General features: G+C 42.3%; 1 protein-coding gene across 1 annotated transcript in view; it reads right to left on the bottom strand.

The window, feature by feature from the left end:
• SLC9A4 (solute carrier family 9 member A4) overlaps window positions 1-25,480 on the bottom strand; it is a 63,454-nt gene that overhangs the window by 17,822 nt on the left and 20,152 nt on the right. The window contains exons 4-9 of the mRNA XM_066577795.1: window positions 16,812-17,029; window positions 14,464-14,666; window positions 8,378-8,464; window positions 4,992-5,062; window positions 3,378-3,536; window positions 313-412 (exon numbers count right to left, since the gene is read on the bottom strand). Coding sequence (XP_066433892.1) covers window positions 313-412; window positions 3,378-3,536; window positions 4,992-5,062; window positions 8,378-8,464; window positions 14,464-14,666; window positions 16,812-17,029 — 838 coding nt within the window. The remainder of the gene's footprint in view (window positions 1-312; window positions 413-3,377; window positions 3,537-4,991; window positions 5,063-8,377; window positions 8,465-14,463; window positions 14,667-16,811; window positions 17,030-25,480) is intronic.

The raw sequence follows: 25,480 nt of genomic DNA, 5'->3' as shown, positions 1-25,480 counted from the left end.
TGAAAACTGAATTGACCCCATTACAATCAATAAGAGGGACCTGTTTGGCTAGTGAATTCCACGTTCTTGCTCCGATAACGTAGCATGAAAATGGAATCTCCAAACGCAGTGTGAGCATAGCCAAAAGCAATAGTTTGACCCTAGTGTAGAAAAACTAAAACTTACCCATCATAAACAATTAGATTCCAATTCTCATTTTTAGCACGTTAGAAAATAGAAAGAAGTTATTAAATTGGCTACATTCACCCTCGCTGTTTAGCAATGTGCATTACTATATTGAGATAATCTACGTGTATTAGAGTTGTCTCTTACCCTCTGACGTACGCTGTACAGACTGTTTGTCAGTAAGTCCTTCAGATGAGTAACATCTTCTGATAAAATAGCGCTTTCATGTTTTCCTTTTCTATAAGATCTAGAAAGGATGAAAGAAAATAATTATAATTCTGCTCAGACTTATTTCAGTAGGTAGCAAGAATCCAGGCTAAGAATCTGCTAAATTAAGAAGTAAGTAGCAATATGGAGAAATGTATATGTACTAGGGTGATTCTTCTGTAGCTGTTCATGAAATATTCATCTGTATGTTTTATATTTGTGGACACTCCACATCACTCCATATCACTTAGCTCTGCTAAGCTGTCTCCCCCTTCCCTTCTCCTCGCTGGATCCCCTCCTCTCTCTTCCCCTCTGTCTGTTTGCAATGGGAGGTGGTGAAGATAAGCTAGCACCCCTTGTCTGCAGCCAGCAATGGGAGGGCCGGCCATCAGCTCCCATAGGAGTCTATGGCAGCGGCCCTAGTCCGGCCAGGAAGATAGTTATCTGCCCGGCGCTATATTGACTGTTCAGGCACTTTTATGCCGCAGGAATACGTCTGTGTGATCTGATGCACTGAAATCCAATGCATCAGATGGTAGCGTATATTGGCCGGCATTTTCATAAGCCCTTAGGCTGGTTTTATACGGGCGATCGGAATATCACTGCGAGAAAATCGCATCTTTGTTCCAGCCATTTTTACACGTCAGTGCTGCTTTTTCTTGCAAAAACATCTCTGCCGCTTGCAATTTTCCTGCACAATTTTGCCATGATGTTTTAGCACAAAAGTGAATAGGACTTGCATCCCACGAAAATCGCAACTTCGTGAGTTGCAATGCAATAAAAAGGAGGCTCCATAGAGTAATACGGGTGATTTAAAAAAAAAAAAAAAACGCAAAATGCATAAAGATTAGAGATGAGCGAACGTACTCGGATAGGCACTACTCGTCCGAGTAATGTGCCTTATCCGAGTACCTCCCCGCTCGTGCAGCAAGGTTCGGGAGCTGCCGCTGCTGACAGGTCAGTCGCAGCGGGGAGCGGGGCAGAGCGGGCGGGAGAGAAGGAGAGAAAGATCTCCCCTCCGTTCCTCCCCGCTCTCCCCTGCAGCTCCCCGCTCCGTGCCGGCACCCGAACCTTTCAGCACGAGCGGGGAGGTACTCGGATAAGGCACATTACTCGGACGAGTAGTGCCTATCCGAGTACGTTCGCTCATCTCTAATAAAGATAGGACATGTTGCATTTTTTTTCCACACATCATCGAAAATGTGGAGGAAACCATCAAAAATCATTGGTTACATAATTCTGCATTTTTACTCACTCCTGCATTGCACGATTTTATTGCCCTTGTGAAACAACCCTTTAGGTGCAAGAAAAAGTAAGTGAGGCTTTTGAAGCTAAATGATAGAATGTGGTCTGATTAGTATCTAAGCCACAGTTATAGCAAACAGAGTCTAACTAAACTAATAGAGGAGATAGCTGGTATATGAGCGATAGCTGCTAATGCTCACAATTTTCTGCTGATTACCAGGTTGCACGTAGACTTTCCACTTGACACTGGCAAGTCCAGTTGCAGCCTAGTAATTAGCAGTAATAAGTACCTGCACTCTTAGGGCTTTGGCAGATGAGCGTGTAACATAATACTCTCACTCCTACACAATTTTTCTTTTGCGCAGTGAACAAGTGTAATTAGTGCTCATGCCTGTGCAAATACAGAGTATATTTGTGCATGCATCGCTTGTTCACATGGGTGGGGGAATCACCCCGCCCTCATTTAAAAGGCTAATGCAGGGTCGGTGATCACAGGCATGCACTGTATTTAGTACATACCCACGCGGGCAAATGTGCTCTATGGAGCTATTTGAGGCTCAAACACGCACAAGATAGGGTTCTATTCTCTGCATTATACACAAAAACGTGGCATATCATGCTCATCTGTTTAAGGTGGCTTCACACAAGTGCGTTTGCAGGTGGGCATTGCGCAGGGAATAGGACCCATTGTTTTCAATAGGTTCATTCTCACTTTTGCGCACGCATTTCTTGCACGCAGAAAAGAAAGCGATACACACACCAAAGGCATCATAGAAGTCTATGAACTGTGCAATTTCTCAGGGAAATCAATGACACCGTGGACTAATTAGGCTGCACAGCCGTTTAATTCACACTGCAGAATTTGAAGCTCCCTGGCAGTGCAAAAAGTATAGTAAAATATGCTAAACACGTGTGATAGCGCGACTTTCACTGCACATACGCCCGTGTGTAGCTGCCCTTACACACATACACTTGTACTGTTTATGTCTTTTATTGAGCATGCTGCGTAAATGTCCACAGTGCAGGGAGAAAAAGTAAGTGAACCTCAGTGATTGGCCTTGGCGTCATGTTGTTGAGCTACACAGAGGAAAGGTACTTTATCACATTTTAGACTGGATTTCCCGGATTATCAAAATAAGGCCACTCTCACACGGGCATCAAAATCGCGAGAGATTTGTGTGTTGCCAACTCCATTTTTTTTAATGGGGTCATACACATGAGCGATGTTTTCCCACATGGGGGCAGGATTCCTGGCCCGATATTGAGATTGAGTTAGCCTAAATCTGCTTTTTTTTGCGTGACATGAGTTGTGTCAGATATTGCTGCTCTACTACATTGAAGGAAATAGGGCCGATATACAATATCACATAGAACCTATAGACAGGTGTGCTATTGTTTTTGGAAGAAAAAAGCCATATTTTTCTAATCATGGACAGCCATATTAAGACTGAAAAATATGTTGTGTTTAAATATAGAAGAGAATTGTGAGCTTTCCTAGTGTAGTTCTTCTAGGAGCTAGAAGTAGGTCCTGGATTCTTGGCTGGAGGAGAGCCGAGTCCCCATCCACTTTCCATCTCACACAATAGTGCTGCTGTTCTAAATGAGGAGACGAGGATGGAAACCCCTTCACCTAGGAGAACTATTTTAAAAAGTTAGGGCTAAAAGTTAAGGCTTAAGAGTATTTTGGCGCTGTGTCTTGGTGTATTGATAGTATGACATTTCTACAGTGGATTTATCCATCAACTAAAGATACCACTTACTGTAATGATGTTTTTGAAATATTTTTGTTCATACCAAACTCTGTCATCTCAATGGCTTGTTTAATTTCGAGCTTTTTGTGGAGATCAACAATACTTGATTTAGGCTGATTTTCACGAATAAGAGCTCTTCGTAAAAACTTGTGGTCAACTTTTTTGAATCTGTAATAGAAATTCATATGTGGTATATATAGATCTTATCAAATATCTATTAACTAATTCATTACTTTCTAAAACCCACAGTACTACACGGAAACTGATACATGTGAAAACTGTGGAACGGTTACTTGAAGTATTAATTAGAATTTCTAGAGCCCTGTACAATATATCAGTGGATACAATAATATATTAAAAGTGGTTTTCCGGGAGGAATAAAAAAAATGGTTTGAGCAGCATGTGGGCTCAAATAAAAAATAAACCATACTCACCAGTTAGATGATTCCCTCTTACCCCATCCAGTGCAAGAGCCCTGATCCCCTCTGCTCTGGTATCAGTAGAGGCTGTATCTTTCACATGCAGTTCATTGTACACATGATCGCCCAGCCAATTACTAGCTTCAGCTGTAATATTGCCATGAACTTCACTTGACCGCTGAAGCCAGTAAAAAATGAACATCACATAACCGCTGGAGCTTCTTCCAAGAATGGAGAAGCAAAGATAAGGGTTCTGTGCTGGATCTGGCATCTGACCAATGAGCATGACTTACATTGAGTGAGTCCTCTTCCATTGTTAAAAGGGGTTGAAGGGCTATTCTTATCTGACGCTTTTGTGACACGAAAGTCTGAGAGATGAGGGTCCCACCTCTGGCACCTACTGCCCCAGTCTGATTGAATGTGGTGGCCAGGGTTGTTCGGGACAGCGCTACGCTGTTTTTGTACCTCCTGTAGACATGAATGGTGGTAGAAGAAACAGCATAGCACAGCAAGCTACACAGTTTCTAGAGCCCCCAAGTTAAGGAATAAGCATAACTCACTGTGCTACATTGTCTCCGTTACTTCTATTAAATTATGTGGGAACTACCGAAACAGTATAGCATTGACCCCTTCATTGTTTCTCAATATTCCAACCACCCAAACCCAAAGCATTCAGTCAAGCAAAGGGCAGTGGGGCCAGAATTAGGCATAAGTGTGGGTCACATCGGTAGGACTCACATCTCTCAGACTTTCATGGCGTATCCTGTGGATAAGCCATGGTATAGGAATTACAGGGACAAAATTTGAAACCATAGTATTGAGAATGTACCTGAACTTACTTGCAGCTGATGATGATAGTAGCAGACTGGGACCCAATGGTTACATGTTAGGTCCCTGGATAAGTCTATATAGGAACCTAAATATATTGTACAGCAATTTGTGTCAGTTAATAATGCCGCTGTTGTGTGGAAGAACGTAACCCTAACTATAATCACAGGAGTAAATATTATTGTTATATGAAGTGGCATTTTGTGATATCAAACTGTGGTTCAAATAAAGAGCAAAAAGAAAAAACAAGAGTATTTGGCATGAAAAAAATAACAGATAGATGAACATTTTTTAAAAATAGAGCAAAAAGGATTGTAAAAGAGATACAACATATAAATTGGTTTTTAATTCTATACAAACATTAAAAAATACTTACTTTTCCCTCATTTTGTAGTGTCCCCAGTGGCCACATATATCTGTAATTCCTGCTTTCACATGATCCATAAGCTAACAAGTAACGGGAAAGGTTATTAATATAGCATTCTTCTAAAGGTTGTTGCCTGGTGAAGACTATATTCACATCTCTGGTACATATTTACGTTGCTCAGTTGTGTCATAGGAGCCAAACAACTTAAATACCGGGATCACCGGACCCAGCATATGTTGAACATGAACAACGCCTAATGGACCTCATTAATTCTAATGGGGTCCATTGTCCTTCTGGCATGTCAGTTAACATTTTTCCGGACAATAAAGCGCAGCATGCTGTGTTATTTCATTTGGGATTTTGTTCCAATTTTGCAACTGAGGCTCCAGACACAGCCTGTAATGCAGATATGAACATGGTCTCAGGAAACTCATTTTCAAATACCCTATTGTTGAGCTCTAAGTTAAAAAGGGTGAAGGGGGTTTGGAAGAGAGGGAGATTTTCAAAACCCTCATCCATTAGCTAGAGTGGAGAACAGCTTCAAGGAGCATCTCTTGCTTTGGATGACTTGGTACACACATTTATTGATGTCAAGGAGAAATGTGTATCCTCGACAGATTGCCGCTATTAGTCTGGTAGCCCTGTAGTGGAGCATCATGTGATCAAGCTTACCATTCAGGGACCATTTTACTGAAAAGGAGATTTATAATACACATCAATGTAATTTTTCCATTGACAAATTTGTAAACAATATTTGTATAAACATCATATTCATATGACATTATCTGTATGGAGACGAGTGGATCTACATGGATACTATCAGTGTATATTATACAGTCCAGGGTCCTTGCTTCTACAAAATAGCATAATACACCTGAGCTGCTACAGATCTTTTTTCAAAGGGTCATAGTGTCCCTTCCTCCTCAAGAAGAGGCTCTGTTTCAGTTGAGTTGTGTGACCAAAAATGAGCCTGGTAACTACAGGCCGGTAAGTCTCACGTCAGTAACGGGAAAAATTTTCGAGGGGTCTCTGAGAGACGCCATCGACGAGTAACTTAAGGAGGACAACGGAATAACTGCTCACCAGCATGGGTTCATGAGGGGTTGCTCATATGAGACAAATCTGATCAGTTTCTACGATGAAGTAAGCTCTAGGTTGGACCTGGGAGAATCTATTGATCTCGTATATCTGGACTTCTCTAAAGCATTGACACCGTGCCACATAATAGGCTAATATACAAAATGAGACAGCTCGGATTGGGTGAAAACGTGTGTAATTGGGTAAAGAATTGGCTCAATGATAGAAAGCAGAGGGTGGTAATAAATGGTTCGTACAGGGTTCAGTATTAGGCCCCATTCTGTTCAATATATTTATCAACGACCTGATAGAGGGGCTGCACAGCAAAATATTAATATTTGCAGATGACACAAAATTATACAATATAATTAATGCAACGGAGGACAATGTACGGCTACAAACGGACCTAGATAAGCTGAGGGCTTGGGCAGAAAAATGGCAAATGAAGTTCAATGTTGATAAATGTAAGGTTATGCACATGGGCAGCAAAAACTGATGTCAATATACACTTAATATACACTTAATAGGGTACCGCTAGGGAAAAGTGATATGGAAAAAGACCTGGGGGTACTAGTGGATTGTAGACTAAACTGGAGTAACCAATGCCAGTCAGCTGCTGCAAAGGCAAATAAAGTCTTGGGGTGCATTAAAAGAGGTATAGGGGCGAAGGACGAGAACATTATCCTTCCATTATATAAGGCACTAGTCAGGTCCCACATGGAATACTGCGCACAGTTCTGGTCACCGGTGCTCAGGAAAGATGTTACAGTACTGGAGGGGGTTCAAAGAAGAGCAACTAAACTAATAAACGTAATGAAGGGATTGGAATACCCAGAGAGGCTATCCAAATTGGGATTATTTACTGTAGAAAAAAGACGGCTAAGGGGTGATCAAATAACTATGCATAAATACATGAGGGGACAATACAAGGATCTCTCCCATGATCTGTTTATACCCAGGACTGTGACGGTAGAGGAAAGTAGGTTTCATCACCAACATAGAAAGGGGTTCTTTACTGTAAGAGCAGTTAGACTGTGGAACTCTCTGCCTAAGGAAGTGGTGATGGCAAAATCTATAAAGGATTTTAAAAGGGGACTTGATGTCTTTCTGGAGAGGAAGGATATTATAGGCTATAAATCTTAGGTTAATTGTAATCCGGGTATACAGGCAGGTAGGAACTATTAGGGATTGATCCAGGGAACAGTCTCATTGCCATTAGGGAGTCGGGAAGTAATTTTTTCCCCAAAAGGGCTAATTGGCTTCTGCTCTTGGGGTTCTTGCCTTCCTCTGGATCAACAACACGGGAGGATAGACAGGCTGAACTAGATGGACATTGTCTTCATTCGGCCTTACGAACTATGTTACTATAAGGAATCCTACTATATTAATATTAGGAGTCTGGAGTCAGGTACATTTTACAGAAACCAAAACCTGGAACCCAGTGAGAGTTCAGTTCCTGTTGAAATGTGATTGCTCTCAGTAAGTGAAACAAAGTAATGTTGTAGATTTGATAACTTTTAATGTCTAACAGAAAGATGATGGTCCTATCAAATTCACTTAGTAAAATCCAAGTAAGCCCTTTAATTGTGATCTTGTCTCATTTTATTTCAAATCGCCTGATTAATTGCAGGGCAAGTCAGCTTTTGGCTCTCTGTCTTGTGTTTCGGCTTTTGGGTAGTGTTTTTACTTGAAAATGGTGGAAAAAGTAGTGAACCTAAGATGTCTGGGTAGCAAACTCTGCAGAGATGAGTTGTCGCTGGATGAAGCGCTCATAGTGGTCTGGGTTGAATGGAGAAGAGGAGGAAACAGTCCAAGTAGATCGGCACCAACTAGATCTCAACCCACACACGTTATGACTACACCTCTAAGGTTGCCTTCCACTGCTATAAATGATAAAGATCTGCTGGAAAAGTAAAAAGCTAAATCTGAGTGGCAAACTGAGTAGCATGCACTTACCATTGCTTACATTACTTGAAATGAGGTGAAATAGGTACTCTACAGCAGAGTGTAAAATATCATGAGTACCCTTTAATCCTTTCTAAATTCTATATAAAACCTACTAAACCCCAAACTAAGGGCATAGAATCAGATTTGAAGCAAAATAAAAACCAAGCAGTAGAATAAAGGCAAAACTGAAGCATGAAAGCGATTCCAAACCTCAATAAGGATGCTGATAGGAGTTCTATGACCTTTTTAAATATACCCATCCTACAGGTTTATGCTTTCAAACGGTCATAGAAGAACTAAGTGACTTCTCATATTTTTATGCTGGTACAATACCCTATAAACTTGACAGTATACAATTAAAATATACTTACTCGTGTATGAATCTCTTGGTTAACTGTTTCCTCTCTAGATGTCCTTTTCACATCTAGATATCTAACTAATGGTCCAATTGTTATTCCCTGTATGAAAATACATAATATGTCACACATTATATGTTCTATGCATTGTATGTAATACAGCATGTACAGTATATAGTCTGTCTATCTGTCCATTCTATGTAAGCGGGTTAGTTTTTTATGTGACTCTTGACCCACTTGCGTGGCCCCCACTTGAGGATGAAGCAGTGAGTGAAGTAATTACCAGCTGTATCTTAAGAAAATATTGCTCCACAGGAGGTGTAAAGTGTTAGAGGTTATAATCACAATAGGTACAAGGTAATTGATAACGTCTATACAAGGCATAAAGTTTGGCACTTACAGTAATGGTGCAATGCATGCTGGTTACAACCTCTCTAAGAGGGCACTTAACTTGGTGGTGGCAAATAATAAGGAACAGTAGGGTTAATTGACATGTGGTGTAAAATCCATCACAAATAAATCCGAACCAAAATCGTATTTTAGTATGGATTTTTACAGCACATGTGATTTTGGAGGATGGAATCCCACTAATTATATCAACCTGGATCACAACCAAGAGGTCTCGAGGTTGTGTCCAGATATGCTGTACAGGTGTGTCCACCCTTAGGGCTTCAACAGACAAGCATGTAATGTAATATGCTCACTCTTGCGCAAAGTTTTTGTGCAGTGAACGAGTGTATTTAGCACTCATGCCTGGGCAAATATGGAGCATATTTACTCAGGCACCATTCGTTCACACGGGCAGGGGAATCACTCCACCCTGATTTGAAAGGCTAATTTGCCTAACGGAGTGTCCACGATCGTAGGTATGCACTGTGTTTAGCGCATACCCGTGTGGGCAAATATGCGTGTTAATATACCACCCATAGACCTCTATGGGACTCTTTGGTGCGCAAACATGCACAAGACAGGGCAGGTCCTATTTTTTTTGCACCCGAGAATTCAATGGGTTCTATTCTTCCCGTTATGCGTGCATATCATGCTCATCTGTTTAAGCCCTTATGGTACCTTTCCTTGAATTTAGTTAAGATTACATGCACACAGGCTTTTTTTATGTCCAATCTGCAGACTGAAAAATCAGTCCAAAAATCAGCACCCATTTATTTGAACGCGTCTATGCACATGGGCTTCCTTTTACATGGATGAATATTAAAAATCGCAGCATGTCCTATAGTCTGATTTTGGGATGAGAATCGCACATGTCAATGTGATGTGTTCAGCACATCAGACAGTGCATGGGCGGGATGTCCGAATGCTGTCCAATGTGAATTGCGCCTGAGAACATCAGGTACAACTTTTAAATCCCTGTGTGAAAGTAGCCTAAAGCCTGCAATTTCTCCTTAAACTAATTCAATACATTATTACAATGTGCTAGCAAAACCCTTGATAGGCTGCAATTCACAACACAACCATTGGATGGTCAAACATACACATATAGAATAGACATCTCGTGACAGAGTATCACAAAATAATCTTTTTTTTTTTCTTTCAAAGAAGTTGTGCCTTATTCTAATCACAGTGCTCTGTACCTTTAACAGACTTTGTAACCGGCCCGACCGAATATCAGATAGGACCATAAAGATATTAGTTTGTGGCTGATAGTGATGGCCCTGATGCGTTACGGGCAGTCATTTCACAGAGGGAGGGGGTGGGGGCTGGGTCAGCCAGCACAAGTAGTGGGGTAATTCAAATTCAGCAAGTGCAACAGCAGGGCAAAAGGCCGCGTTCTGATGGCAGTTCTACGAAGGCCAGTGCAAGTTTGGGGCCAGCTGTTTTAAACAAGCTTGATTTTTCCGGCGGAGGACGGTAAAGGGGACAGGTTCTGATGACAAAAGGGAAGACACCGGTGAGGGTTCAAGAGGTGGCGCCTTTTCTAAGTAGATACTTGGATTTGGAAAAAATATAGTTGTTGGTGTCAGGTTTTTAGAAGGTTTTTGTATTCTGGCGCCTGCACATCAGGTTCCTTTTTTAGTAAAAAATGTATGGTCGGCTTTGCGTTATCTGGGAGTGGTGGGAGAGAAATTGAGAAGGAGTTAGCTATGGAACACATGGCGGGTTCATTTGCTACACTTCCGATACCTGATTTAGTGGTTGGTGCCTAAAAAAGATCCGGGTAAATTTAGGTTGATACATCACTTGTCTTATCCAAAAGGTGAACCTGTGAATGACGGGATAGATTCTGACATTTGTTTAGTGGTTTATACGTCTTTTGACGAGGCCAAAAAGTGGGTTCTGTAGAGAAGGAGCGTTGTTGGCTAAGACAGATGTGTAATCAGTGTTTAGGTTACTTCCAGTACATCCTGAAAGTTTGCAGCTATTGGGTTGTTATTGGGAAGGGAAGTTTGACGTGGACCGGTGCCTCCCTATGGGGTGTTCGATTTCATGTGCTTATTTTGAAGCTTTTACCTCCTTTTTGGAGTGGGTTGTGCGTGACGTGTCTGGCTTGGAGTCAATCATTCAATATTTAGATTATTGTTTATGTATTGATCCGTCAAACTCTCTTTTAACCATGGTGCAATAGGTCGCGAATAGAGATGAGCAAACGTACTCGGTAAGGGCGATTTCGCAATCGAGCACCGCGATTTTCGAGTACTTCACTACTCGGGTGAAAAGTACTCGGGTGCGTTGTGGGGCAGGGGGTTGCAGAGGGGAGTGGGGGGTAGCAGTGGGGAACAGGGGGGAGCCCTCTCTCTCTCCCTCTGCCCCCCACTCCCCGCTGCAACCCCCTGCTCACCCACAGCGCACCCGAGTACTTTTCACCCGAGTAGTGAAGTACTCGAAAATCACGGTGCTCGATTGCGAAATCGCCCTTACCGAGTACGTTCGCTCATCTCTAGTCGCGAACCATTTTGGTGTCCCATTGGCCCCTGAAAAAACTGAGGGTCCGGCTACGTGCATCAAGTTTTGAGGTACCACGATTGATAGCATGAACATGGAATGTCATTTGATTTTGCTGCAAGAGGACTTGCAGGGTGACCTTCAAGCTAAGATGGTGACGCTCAGGACTTTACAGTCGCTGTTTGGGAAGTTAAATTTCGCCTGTCACATCATGCCAATGAGGCGAGTTTTTTTTTTGTTGGATAGCAGAGCCAACGACCGGAGTGAAGTCAGGGCATCATTTTCTTCGGCTGACAAGGGAATGAAAGTGGACTTGGATGTGTGGGCTAAATTTTTGGACTGATGCAATGGGAGGTCATTGTTTTTGGAAAGATCAGTGAACAATTGAGATTCTGAATTGTTTACAGACACGGCAGGGTCGGCAGGTTTGGAGCCTTTTTTTAGAGGGGAAGGGTGTGTTGCTCCTTGGCCTGTACAATGGGTGAAAGCGGGTCTGACTGTGAATTTAGTTCTTCTGGAATTGTTTCTGATTATGGTTGCAGTATCCCTTTGAGGAATTGGTTTCAGAATAAAAAAGTGCTCTTTCATTGTGATAACCTGGGGGTAGTGCAAGCTATTACCTTGGTATCGGCGCGTTCGCCACCGGTGGTAAATTTGTTACACCACTTGGTATTATCATGTTTGTCCTTGGATGCGTGGGTGTTGGCAGAAGATGTGCCTGGAATAGACAATTCTATAGCAGATTCCCTTTCTCGTTTCCAGTGGGATCGTTTTTGTTTCCTGGTGCTGCACGCGGTGAAAGAGGGATGTCGTTGTCCTCCGGAGCTTTGGACGCTGGTCCATGTGCAGCAGAAAGTTTGATTTGGGGCTCATTGGCACAAGCCACCTGGGTGGTTTACGAAGCAGCGTGGCGAGAATAGGAAAATTGGCTTGGGAGTAAGGAAGAGGTGTGACATGAACAGGATGCGTTCAGTGATTTATTACATATTTTGGGAGAGGCGTCTATTAACGGGTGGTCGGTGGCCGAAGTAAACCGGATAGTGTCGGCGTTGGCTTTTGGTTTCAGTTAAGGGGATTACAAGATGTTACCAAAAATTTTTTGGTGAGACAAGCATTGAAGGGATATAGAAGAGGAAATGTGGCAAAAAACCAGAGGTGGTCATTTATGTTTGAGATGCTAGAAAGCATAGGGGGAGCTTGGTTAGTTGTTGTAGGAATGGTTATGAGAGCAGCCTTTTTCGTTGTGTTTTTGCATTTGCCTTTTTCGGGGCTTTCAGAGTGAGTGAGTTGGTGTGACCAAGCAAGGTGGTTGGTAGGGGATTGAATTTGGGGAATGTTCAAATCATTTGGGAAAGGTAAGAGATATTGTTGCATAGATCAAAAACTGACCAGGCAGGAAAAGCGAAGAGGGTCTTTTTAGCGAGAGTGCCAGGGGCTGTTATGTGTCCAGTGAATTATTTTCTGGCCTTTCAGGTTTAGTGACTCTGGAATTGGGGCCCCTGTTTAGGCACGAGGATGGAACTTTTCTATCTAAGTTTCAATTTGGTAGAGGTTTTGAACGGGTATTAGGAAATTTGGGTGTGGATGGCTCGGATTATTCTTCACATGGTTTTCAGATCTGGGTGGCGACAGAAGCTATAGAGAGGGGTTTGAGTCCTGAGGAAGTTAAGAGAATTGGGAGATGGGAGTCGAATCGTTATAGGACATATGTTCTGCCTGAGGGTGTAAGGGGTAGGGTGGTGTAAAGTTATAAATAAAAAAAAAATAAGTAAGTTAATAACAGAAGTATGTAGTGGTTGTTTTATGGGGTTAGTTTGTTGTCACGGAATATTGAATGATATTGTGTTTTCTTTTGGATTATTTTCACAGGCCTGCATTCCCCTGCACTGGTGTGGGTATTGGGCCATTCGTACGTCTTCTGAGCGGCTGAAAAGGCTAGAGCGCATCCAAATGGGAGAGTTAGGCTTTAACAAGGAGTTTGCGTTACTTTTTTGGATAGGTAGGTGAGGTATGTTATGGAGGCAGGTGTTGCAAGAGGTTAATGAGTGTACAGTCAGGAACAGAAGCCCTAACATGTTAGTTTTACATTTGGAGGGAAATGACCCAGGGAGCTGGCAGGCTCGCGAATTGAGACGAGATATACAATAGGATCTTTTGAGGCTATGGTGTTTGTTTCCAAGTATGGTAGTTGTATGGTCAGAAATTGTCCCGGGGAAGACATGGCTTTGGGCTAAGTCTGCTGGAAGTTTGAATAAAGCAAGAATTAAGCTGAATGGCAAAGAATGGAAGGATCAGCGTTAGGCACTTTAACCTTGAAAAAGTGAAAGGAAATTACTGGTTAGCCGACGGAGTGCATCTTAACCATATTGGATTCACTTGTGGGCCTTGGCTGTACAGGGTGGTATTGAAAGGGCATTGCTGCTGGTGTATGCGTTGCAGGCTTAGGGGGGTCCTTGGAGTTGGCTGTAAATTGTTTGGGGGGGGGGGGGTTGGTGGGGACAGCCTCACTGGTTAATACTCCCTCCTTTTATTGATTTATTTAGTGTTGGGTGCTCTAAGATTTGGCTAATAGGGGGGGGGCGGTTATTCCTCCCGGCCTCATGTATATTTTACAATTTATCTGAAATCCTGTGTCGGGTATTTCATTGTAAAAAACTAGTTGAATGCTACTGAGCAGCCACTCTGACCTACCCTGGTCATGACTAATCTTATAGACAGCTACTAAAATAGTAAGTTTATGTCAAAGAGCATAACCTTTCAGGTAGCCTTTGTGACAAAGAAAGGGTTTCTCCACACTTGGGCTGTCTGATTAGGTTAGCAGCCAACTGGGAGAGCTCCATACTTGGAGTGGGATTTCTCCCCTAGTGCTCCTGGTTTGGCCAAGAAATAGGTTGCCTATGGAAACCTTGATTGGTATGTAAGATATGTTTTCTGGGCAGTAGGTCTAGATCTGGATAGTGAAAGACACTGTGATATGTTGGTTTAGAGGCTGAATTGCCTAAAGGTTATTTTGCATTGGGAATGTGAAGTTGTTTTTGCTGTGAAGAGACAATAAAGCTGGTTGTGGCTAATTCTGAATGAGAAATATCTGTGCTGCAGTGAATTTCCTTCACGTCCCAACCATTTTACCCAAGTGATGGATGGCAATCCCTGTGAGCTAATTACCCTGACTTGTCACAATACATAGTATATTCCAGGCTTACCATAATAAACACTGTGAAGTATATAACCACTAGTGTAGAAGTGATAAACATGTTTTTTCTTGGGAATAACAGAATTGGCAGCAAAAATACCAGTGAAAAGCTACTGGCACCACGTAGACCACTGTAGGCAATGATGAACTGATCTTTGAAAGTGAATGGATATATCCGGAAACGGTTTATGATGGAGAACAAAAGGAAAACGCCTACATTGTGAAGAAGAAAAAAAAGAGTTATTAAGGAGTCAAGTCAATTTTAAATCAAGTTTAAAATCACGGTAAAGGTCCTTTCACACAACGATTATTGCTCAAAATTCACTCAAAAGCCATCTTTTGAGCGTAATCGTTGCCTTTAAATGTGCCCATAAAATCTATCATTCAGCAGAAGAGCTAGTAGCAGGGACTTCATGCTGTGTTCTCCATGGGAAGCGCTGATAACATTGTCTCAGCTGTCAGCCCCAAGGCAGAACAAAGGGAATGTATTCAGAGAACAGATCACCTGTTCTCTGAATACACTGGTCAACGCTGAAATTGTTACTGACTTAAAAAGGTCCTAACCTGTATTATCTTGGTGTACTGAACACGAATATGACAATGACAAATTTTTATTGGCTCTCATTTTGATATTTAATATAGATATTTCATATAGATATTTATATTTATATATTCATGTAGATATTTCATATATTTGAAGATATTTCATATACAGGGTGACGTGAAACAAGCATTGAATGCTTTTCTCCTAGAGTCTACAAACTTTCTCGGAAATGTTAGGGCAGAAAACTACAAGGAACTAGTACAAGACATGCTGATGCAGTAGCAGGAGCTTGGTTGCAATATGTCTCTTATTTCAGTAACATGACTTTTGTAAAAATTTGGTAGAATAGAAAACGTCACAGCATCAATGGGTGTAGAAAGTAGCAGATTGTTTTATTCTCCCATAGAAAAAGTAAGCAACATTTTGGTCCCCATTGGACCTTTGCCAAGCTTGTTAATCTGTGTATCGCATATTTTGTAAAAATTTGTTGACCAGTGATATAGCTCCCGGCGGCTCACACGCATTAATAAGGTACTTATTGGCATTAGTACCAATTAGTATTTTACGCAAAATGATTGCTCAAAATCCATCTTTTGAGCGATCATTTTTGCGTGTAAATGGGCCTTTACGTCCGCAGAATAATCTAACTGTGACTGACACCTGGCTTGCCGCTACAAAAGCGGGGAAAGGTCAGAACAGCAATGTTTTCAATGTTGATCACAGCATATAAAAGTTTCACAGAGGGAAGGAGCTCCCTCTGTGATGTCATCGGCTTTTCGCCATGTAATCGCAAAAGGCCGATGGATTGCTATGGCAACCGTATGCCAGTCAATGGTATCAGGGTCTGTCATAGTCTATGATCGCTATGACAAGCGGAAATGCATTGCAGTAGAGGAGTACTGCAATGTATTATCAGAGCGACCAGAGCATGGCAGGTTCAAGTTCCCTACAGGGACATAAAAGATGTTAAGAAAAAAATAATTTAAAAAAGCATGAAAAAAATAGTAACAAAAAAAGTTTTTCGCATTTTCCCCACTTGTTTAAAAGTACAAAAAAAAAACAAAACACATTTGATATCATCGTATCCGTAATGGTGCAAAAGTAGAAAAAAACTAAAAACGAATATATAAGTTGGGTATTGTCGTAATTTTACCAATCTGCAGAAAAAAATGCATTACCTTATTTATGCTACATGATTAATGCTGTAGAAAATAAGCCCAAAAAACAATGGCATAATCAATGTATTTTTTTCTCCCTGCCCTCCAAAAATTTAAGAAAACTTATACAATACATTATATGAACCCAAAACACGGTACCAAAAAAACAACAGCGCACCATGCAACAAAACAAGCCCTCATATAGCCATGTCAAAAGAAAAATTAACAAAAGTATGGCATTTCAAAAGTGGAGATGAAAATCCCTTAAAAATTGTTGCATCCTTAGGTCTAGATAGGTCGTGTCACTACGGTCCAAAGAGAGCTAAGCATTATGGTAAGAAACAGCTCTGCTGCTAAATCATATATGTGATGTGGAGCTGAACTTGTTTATGGATTTAAGGCAAAAAGCAGAGTATTAAACAAAGTAGCTATAAATACAAATGAAGAAGACAACGTGAATAGACTAGAATTAGCATAAAAGCACTAAAGCAAAGTATTTACAAAATTACTTATCATTTTAACTAAATGCAAACTTCTTAAAATTCATTTGTTGCTAAGAATCATCGATATAGAATTTATCATGTAATCTCTGAAAAATAAGGTGTTTCTGATCATTTTTGACAAAAATATAGAAAAAGACAATTTGAAATATCTTACTCAGAGCTCGCCAAATGAGACAGAAGAGTAATGAGAAGCTGATAAAAGCCCAGTTCCATTCATGGTTTTTTCCTACGGTAGAGACGCCCATGAAGATAAATATCATTGTCTCGCTCACACTGCTCAGCATCTTCATGAAGTATTTTATAGTTACGCTTGAATTCTTTGAGATGTTCTCTTCAATATATTTTTTCATGGTCATTGCACAGGCTGTAATACTATTAGGCACAAAAAGCTAATAAATCCATGTGTATTATGGAAAATCATGGAACCTTTCTCTAAATATTGGCATATTGATTTCTTAGTGTGTTGTGAAAGGTACTAAATGTAGAGTCCCACTGTTATTCATAGCATTATCAAATGTTACTTTGGGAGTGTTTCATGTTCCTAGATAGCTCTGATAAGATACCCGATGGGTGCTTAGACTTTAGAAATGATATACACTCATTGTAAAAAAAAATCAAGAAGGAGTTGTCAGAATCAAATGAAGCTTTCTATGTGTGATTGTAACATTGATATAAGTAAGTGATTACAATCATGAAATGTAAGCATGCAGGTTCCGTATGGTATCCTGCAGCATATCAGTCCACATTTGCTGACACCCCTCCCGACCCACGTCACAGGCCTCTCACTAGCCAAGCCAGAATCCTACTGTACATTGATGAGGGACAGAATCCCCGAAACAGCTACATGTGCATGGATTTCTGGCTTGGTTTTCAATTCCCAATCATTGTTTTAAAGACTTGTTTAAAGGGTCTGACATTGATTTGAAGGAATGCTGTCATCCAATAGGTGGCACTGCAGAGGTATTGTTCCGTCTTCCTTATTTCCATACAGTCAACATTTGCTGTAACTCAGCCTCTCGATGAAAAGGAGGTCAACTACCGTACAAATCAGTAGCCTCTGAAAGACTGGACCAAGGGTGGAACCAATTTTGGGGTGGCAAAACCATTCATCTAATCATGCCACAACTCTAATCCTTTGCATATCAGCCTGAGATGTAACCAGATACCAAGTTTAGAAGCAAAGAAAACTCCTTATAGGTGCTTGATTTTTTTTCAAAGAGTGTATAAAGACTAGCTGGAGAACATACTGTTTCCACTTTAAATAATGTATTGGTATTAGTGCATGATCTTTGTGATGTTAAATACACTTATATCCACCTATAAAAAAGCATTATAGAATTTATACTTTTATTGGCTAACCAGAACATTTTTGCAAGCTTTCAAAGCACTTGGACCTTTCATCAAGCAGGTGGCACATGGCAAACTAAGAGAAATGCAATACCTTGGCTAAAGCCCATTCCTGCTCCTCCCGAGGATTTTCAGGTGAATGTGTACCCCCTGGTGGACAGTCGATCTTGCCAACTACGCAGCTTGATGATAAAGTTGTTGTCCAGGATCTAGGCCGGGGTGACTCGCTATCCACCAGAGGGACTTCTGCAACTGCTGGCCACTTGCGTGCTGGTTCGTTGGGGCTAGTGCTCTAAACTGTACCTTGGACATTATGGGAGGCCGAGGGGTTGGTGCACACATGGTCCCCAGACATGCTTCGTGCTGAACAAATATTTACCACAAAGTAACAATGAATGCTATAGGCCTAGGCCGGTCCAGCTGCCTAATAGTATTTAAAAGTCGCAACAGATATACTAATATCTGTTAGAACCAATATAAAGTCTGTTCATAACAGTATGTAGTCAAGGCTTGTCCAGCTGTATAACTTGGTAACTTGATAATAATTCTGCTGTACGGTAATTACAGGAAAACAAGCCACAGGGCGACTATCCAATAAAAGTAGAGACTCTTCTAGGAGTGTAAAGTCTCTCATTTACATGCGCATGTGGGAGAGGCCGTGAATGCCAGGTACCGGCCGTGATCTCAAGCAGGCAAAACTCAAAACTGTCAAAACTGATAAGACTCACCGTTGTCTTTCAGCACGCTGAAAGAAAACGATGAGCGATGGCTTAACGAAAACTGCACATTGTCAGGGCAGTTACACACAACGATTATCTTTTAAGCGATAATCGTTTAGTCTAAATGGGCCTTAAGATGGAATTGGCACAGGAATTGACTTGGATCATAGATATGGTTCTAGGCTGAGGAGTGTGAAGTGTTCATATAATGCGCTATAAATTCATTAGGTTCAGTCCTTGTGCTAAAAATTGTCATTCTGTCATTCTTAAAATGACCTTTCAGGATGTAGACATTTAAAGAGTGCTTGACTTTTCAAAGATAATGTCTGCTCATCTAATAGCATGTGTGTGTTTCATCAATCTTGTAATATGCTTTTATTAAAAATGAGTTTTACCACTGACAGTCAAAGCTTAAGTGCAGCCCTCCTGCAATCCACTGCCTGCTGTTAGGCATTCACCTTCTCTAGCAACTGAGACATTAGTCCCTCGCCCCACAGCTATCTTCAGAGGCTCGTGCCTAACTGTGACATACCTTTATTCCTGCCAAAGTTATTATCAAATTTCTTTTTTTTTACATGCACAGATGTGGCTAAAAGTAACATGCAAGAAGAGGACAGAAATTCAAAGTCATTGTAGCAGATTTCAATGGCCGGCACTCTATCAGACCACCCAGCTGCCATTGTACAGTTTCTTGCCAAATTTCGTCAGCTAAGTTCTGTTTTGACCTGCCAAAAACTGGATGTAACAAATCTGCCGCAGGCGAAGCAACAACAACAGCCACCCTGGTATCCTTTTTGCAAGAGCCCACATCATAGCACCAGGCATCTGTCACAGGAGAGTGGGGTGAGCTGAACCACCATCACTATAATCCCAATCGCAGTGTTGAATCTATGGAATGGGTGTCACAGTAATTGCAATGGGACCCACATTTTCACAGAGGCGGTACTGTTCAGTGATGGAGCTAACTTCTATGTGACCAGGGAAGTGAACAAACAAAACCTTCACTGCTGGTCTGATACAAACCCACACTGGACAGATCCATCCAAGACGGTTGGTGCACAGAAAGTTATGGTGTGATACGGTGTGTGGGGTATGAAGATAGTGCACCCATTCTTCATCAGCGGTAACCTTACTGCTGCCAAGTATCTGCAACTGTTATATTACCAGTGTTCTTCAAGCAGGATGGTGCCCAATTTGAGATCAGCAGTTTCCAGGGAAGTGGATTGGACATTGTGGCCCCCGCACTCACTGGATCTCCCCCATTGGACTTCTATCTGTGGGATAATGTAAAGTCCATAGTTTATGCATTGAAAATCCAGAGTGTGGTGCACATGCAACACAAGATTCTGGATGCCTGTGCAAGTATTTCTGCAGAGATGTTACACTTAGTGCATTGTGAATGAGAGAAGATGATAACCTTGACAATTCAAAACAACGGGGAGCACATTAAGCATATGCTGTAGTGAATCGTCATTGTGTTTTGTGTCTCCAAAAATGTCTATAAGGGTGCACTCAGTCCACCGTATATCGGTTGGGTTTTCACGACCAGCCGATATACAGTGTCCCTCTCTGCAGGGGGGGGGGGGATGGAAGAGCCAGGAGCAGGAACTGAGCTCCCGCCCCCTCTCTGCCTCCTCTCCGCCCCTCTGCACTATTCTCAATGAGGAGAGGCGGGACGGTGGTGGGGCTAATTCTCGAAAATTAGCCCCGCCCCATCCCGCCTCCTTGAATTGCAAATAGTGCAGAGGGGCGGAGAGGGGGTGGAGAGGAGGCAGAGAGGGGGCCGGAGCTCAGTTCCTGCTCCTGGCTCTTCCATCCTCCCTCCCCACCGCTGAGGATATCGTATATCAGCTCTGCGTGAAAACCGAGCCGATATACGGTGGTCAGAATGCACCCTAACTTTGGCAAAAGCAGAGGTACATGACATTGCAGTGCAAATTTGGATTTGTCATCAAATTTTCTATCAGATACATATATCACATGCCCCCCTTCCTATTTGAAAATATTGACTTGGTTCCAAGATGGTGGCTTTCAAAATGGCCACCAAGTTGGACACAGACTCTCACAGATTTGCTTCTTTCCTCTTAGCAACATGCCACAGACCTGATGCCATTCCCAACCACTGTTGTCTATTTATTCAGGTGTCTCCATACAATTGGACGACCCTGTAGATTCCTTCCTGGCACCTCATAGACCATATCATGTAACACCACATTGAAGGATGTACATGAGAAAGCATCAGTGATTTTTCTTAGTCTCATAGTGTGTTCTGTATATGTACTGTGTTGGTAAGATATGTGTTGGGTATGTGTACTGCTTTGGTGAGATGTATGTATTGGGTATGTGTGCTGTGTTTGTGAGATGTATATTGGGTATGTGTATTGTGTTGGTGAGATGTGTATTGGGTATGTGTACTGTATTGGTGAGATGTGTGTTGGGTATGTGTACTGTGTTGGTGTGTTGGGTATGTGTACTGTGTTGGTGAGATTTGTATTGGGTATGTGTACAGTGTTTGTGAGATGGATGTGTGTTGGGTATGTGTACTGCATTGGTGAGATGTGTGTTGGGTATGTGTACTGTGTTGGTGTGTTGGGTATGTGTACTGTGTTGGTGAGATTTGTATTGGGTATGTGTACAGTGTTTGTGAGATGGATGTGTGTTGTGTATGTGTATTGTGTTGGTGAGATGTGTGTTGGGTATGTGTACTGTGTTGGTGAGATGTATGTATTGGGTATGTGTACTGTGTTGTTGAGATGTATGTATTGGGTATGTGTACTGTGTTGGTGAGATGTGTGTTGGATATATGTACTGTGTTGGTGAGATGTGTATTGCCTTTGTGTACTGTCTTTGTTAGATGTGTATTGGGTATGTGTACTGTGTTGGTGAGATGTGGGTGTTGGGTATGTGTACTGTGTTGGTGAGATGTGGGTGTTGGGTATGTGTACTGTGTTGGTGAGATGTGGGTGTTGGGTATGTGTACTGTGTTGGTGAGATGTGGGTGTTGGGTATGTGTACTGTGTTGGTGAGATGTGTATTCGGTATGTGTACTGTGTTGGTGAGATGTGGGTGTTGGGTATGTGTACTGTGTTGGTGAGATGTGGGTGTTGGGTATGTGTACTGTGTTGGTGAGATGTGTATTCGGTATGTGTACTGTGTTGGAATTTTTGCTGTTACAAGAAAAAGCCTCAGTCTCTGATAATAACAAGAAAGCAGTACCAGTGAGGTATGAGAGTAGATGTAAATCTGGGAATATTTCTTTCAGCCTGTTGTTTTTGTGGAATATGGATTTTCCTCAAGATGTTCATCTGGGGGTTCTGTGTGACCACTAGGGGCACCCTGCTGTTCTCTTCCTTCTGTTTATATTCCAAGAGGGCTTCTCCCTGGGATCCTTGTCTTTTTGTGGATCTGCTCATCTATAACTAGTTGATGGTATCCCCATTGTAGGAATCTTTTCCTCAGGGATAACAAATGCTGTTTTCTTTCTTCACTGTCTCAACCGATGCAGATGTATCACACAGGTTGGCTGTAAACGATGGACTTCTTTATGTGTTCTGGATGAAAGCTGTTCTATCTTAGATATGCTGGATGGCTTATAGGTTTATGGCGGATTAGTGTTTGTATGGTATTATTTTTGATGTATATGGCTGTATCCATGTAATATAATTGAGACTGTGAGTGTTTGAGAGTGAGCCTGATAGTTGGGTGGAACTTCTTGAAGTTTTTGTGGAAAGTCAGCAGATCATCAATATAACGGAAGTATGCTAGAGGTTTAATCAGACAGATACAGTAGATGCAAGTTCTTTAGTTTGGTCATAAAAAGCATAGCATACTCTGTTGACATTCTGGTTCCCATGTTGCTACACTGCAGGTACCAATGTAGCAGCGCTAAGGCATCCTACTGAGCTAATGAGTTTTGGCTCAGCGCGACTCGGTGTTGCTGCGCTATTTGCTATTACGTTCACGCTATGCCATTAGTGTAGCTCCAGGCAGTCTGCTCTGAAGACTGTATGTTTTTCTCAAATAAAAAGTAATTGTGATGGAGTAGGAACCTGATCAGTTGTAGGATCTGTGGTTAGATTGTTTTTTAGAGGAAGTATTGAATTCAAGGACTCTGTATCCATAGTTGCCAATATTGTGCACTCTACTAGTGGACCTAGAACTGAAAGTTTGCAGATAATGTCCATGGTGACCAGCACAGAGTAGGGTGCATGCTTCACCGAGGGTTTTAGAATATTCCCTACCCAGCCAGAAATATAAGATCCCAGTACCAGAAATGATTGGGTTGTATATACTGTGTTTTTGGCAACATGTATTATGTAATCATTTTTGGATTGTCTGGTATAAGGTCCAGTAGGGTGAATGATGCTGGGCTGACATCATTAACCCTTTCCAATCCAATTTGTATCCTGATTTTCCTAGTGGGCTTACTTTTTTTCTGCCGTTATAAAACGGCGTTATCTACTGTCTAAAGCCAGTACTGCATGAAGTGACACATTGGATAGGCTCCGACAGCAGAGAGGCTGGCAATATGCAGTAAGAGAACCCCGACGGATGTCTTCCAAAATCGGAGCTGTACAGCCTTAAATCATAATGTCTTTAGACGTCAGACAGTGGATTGGAAAGGGTTAAATAGGGTGTGCAGGATTAGGGAAACATGGCTTCTGTTTTCCAAACACAACGCTACCCCTATCCATGGATGGTGTATTCAAACTAATTTGAACTTTTCACTCATTAGCACAAGGATTGAGTCTAACCACCAGAATTATACTCATTAAGTGGACGCTTTAGGCCTGCTGCACACGAGCGGGATTTCGCCTCCGGATTCTGCAGCAAATCCAGCCCATAGCATGCTATGACAATACAGAGATTTCCTGCCCACGAATAGAAATCGATTGCGATTTTCCACTCACAGGGGAGAAATTGCAGCATGCTGCGAATTTATGCGGGCTATGTACGGCCGGCTTCCATTGAAATCAATAGAAGCCATCCGTCCCACTGCCATTCTGCAATCATCATTGCAGAGTGGTCGCAGGAGCGGGGTGATTGCCATAGTGACGGCGCGGCGTCCTCTGTACTGCACATATGCATCAACCGGCACATCAGCAGCAGAGGAGAAGATGGCAGAGAAGTAAGCTGGGGTCACTGGCCGGGCACCGGGTTGAACTGCGCTGTGGGAATCCCGCATTATTTGCAGGCAGCCTTAGGCCCCCTGTCCACGGGCGATGCGAAGTCCCGCGGCAGATCTCCGCCGCGGGAGCCGCCGCCCGGGAGCAGGAGCTGCCGCCGATTCTCTGCCAGTCTGCCCTATCTGATAGATAGGCCTGTCGCGGAGAATGATTCTCCACTCATGGACAGGTGCTGGCGCTTTCCATAGCAATGCTATGGGAAGCGTCGGCCAGAGTAATCACACCCGTGGACAGGCACCCTTACACCTTTTCTCCAGATCTGTGACCTAAGTCATCACCTTTCCTGCATCCATCTTACACACAAAACCTGAAGGACTTTTTACACAGCACAATTACTGTCCGAATAATCATTAAACTGAGTGCTTTTGCTCAATAATCATTAAGTTTAAACCTGTGCAGTGATTGAATGATCAGCGACAAATCACTAGATTGTCGCTGATTGGATCTTTAATGCGGACCTAAAAGTTATAGTTAGTCTGCGGTCAATTCTTTCATATAAACAGGTATTTTAACAATTTGCTAACTAGAAAGGTGCGGCAGAAGGGTTGACTATAGGCATGGTTATGCTGTTATCCTATTGGTCATTTGGCAAGCAGAAACACATGGCAGCATCAACGAACAGATAGCAAATACATATAGACATTTTGAGTGGCACTAACGGTCCTTTTACCCCATATAAGCTGTTGGGCAGCTTAACCTTTGATGCTACAGGAGCGAGTATCGTTGGCATCGCTCACTGCGTTGCCGGGATAGAGGTGGAGCAGGCCGGGGAACGTTCTCCCCCCACCCGCCTCCATTCACAATAAGCAAACAGTCATGCAAAAGTGAACAACTGCTGTTTAAACTGTCGTTCAGTTTTCTGCATGCAGAAGCTGAACGACTGAACTATTCTCGCTTAGTCTCTACATACCTTTACATGGGATGCTTATCGTTCACATTCCCACAGGAACCTGAACGATAATTGTCTGGTGTAATAGGGCTATAATACCTTTGTAAACACATTTTTCACACCTGTTAAAACCACCTCTGCCAGACTCCATACTTATGACTGACTAGTTATTAGTATTATTTATAGTAACAGTGTTTCTGGTATAATATATAATATATAGTAAGTAGAGATGAGCGAACGTACTCGTTTCGAGTAATTACTCGATCGAGCACCGCGATTTTCGAGTACTTCAGTACTCGGGTGAAAAGATTCGGGGAGCGCCGGGGGGCGGCGTGGTGGCGTGGGGGGTAGCAGCAGGGAACAGGGGGGAGCCCTCTCTCTATCCCTCTCCCCCCCACTCCCCGCTGCAAACCCCCACTCACCCACGGCGCCCCCCGAATCTTTTCGCCCGAGTACGGAAGTACTCGAAAATCGCGGTACTCAGGCGAAAAAGGGGCGTGGCCGAGTACGCTCGTTCATCTCTAATAGTAAGCTATTGGCATTATTTACAATTTTACAGAACATTGCAAACAGTAATTTATGAATTTCAGCTGCTTGCTGAGGAGACATGTTGGCTTGTTGCTTTGCCATATGGGCTGCATGTAATTTAGGAACTTCAGCAGCTCGCTGGGGAGACATGTTC

Source organism: Eleutherodactylus coqui, chromosome 1 (genome assembly GCF_035609145.1).
Source record: "Eleutherodactylus coqui strain aEleCoq1 chromosome 1, aEleCoq1.hap1, whole genome shotgun sequence".
NCBI lineage: Eukaryota > Metazoa > Chordata > Amphibia > Anura > Eleutherodactylidae > Eleutherodactylus > Eleutherodactylus coqui.
The sequence above is the reverse complement of the archived record's forward strand: the minus strand, read 5'-3'. Positions and strand labels throughout refer to the sequence as shown.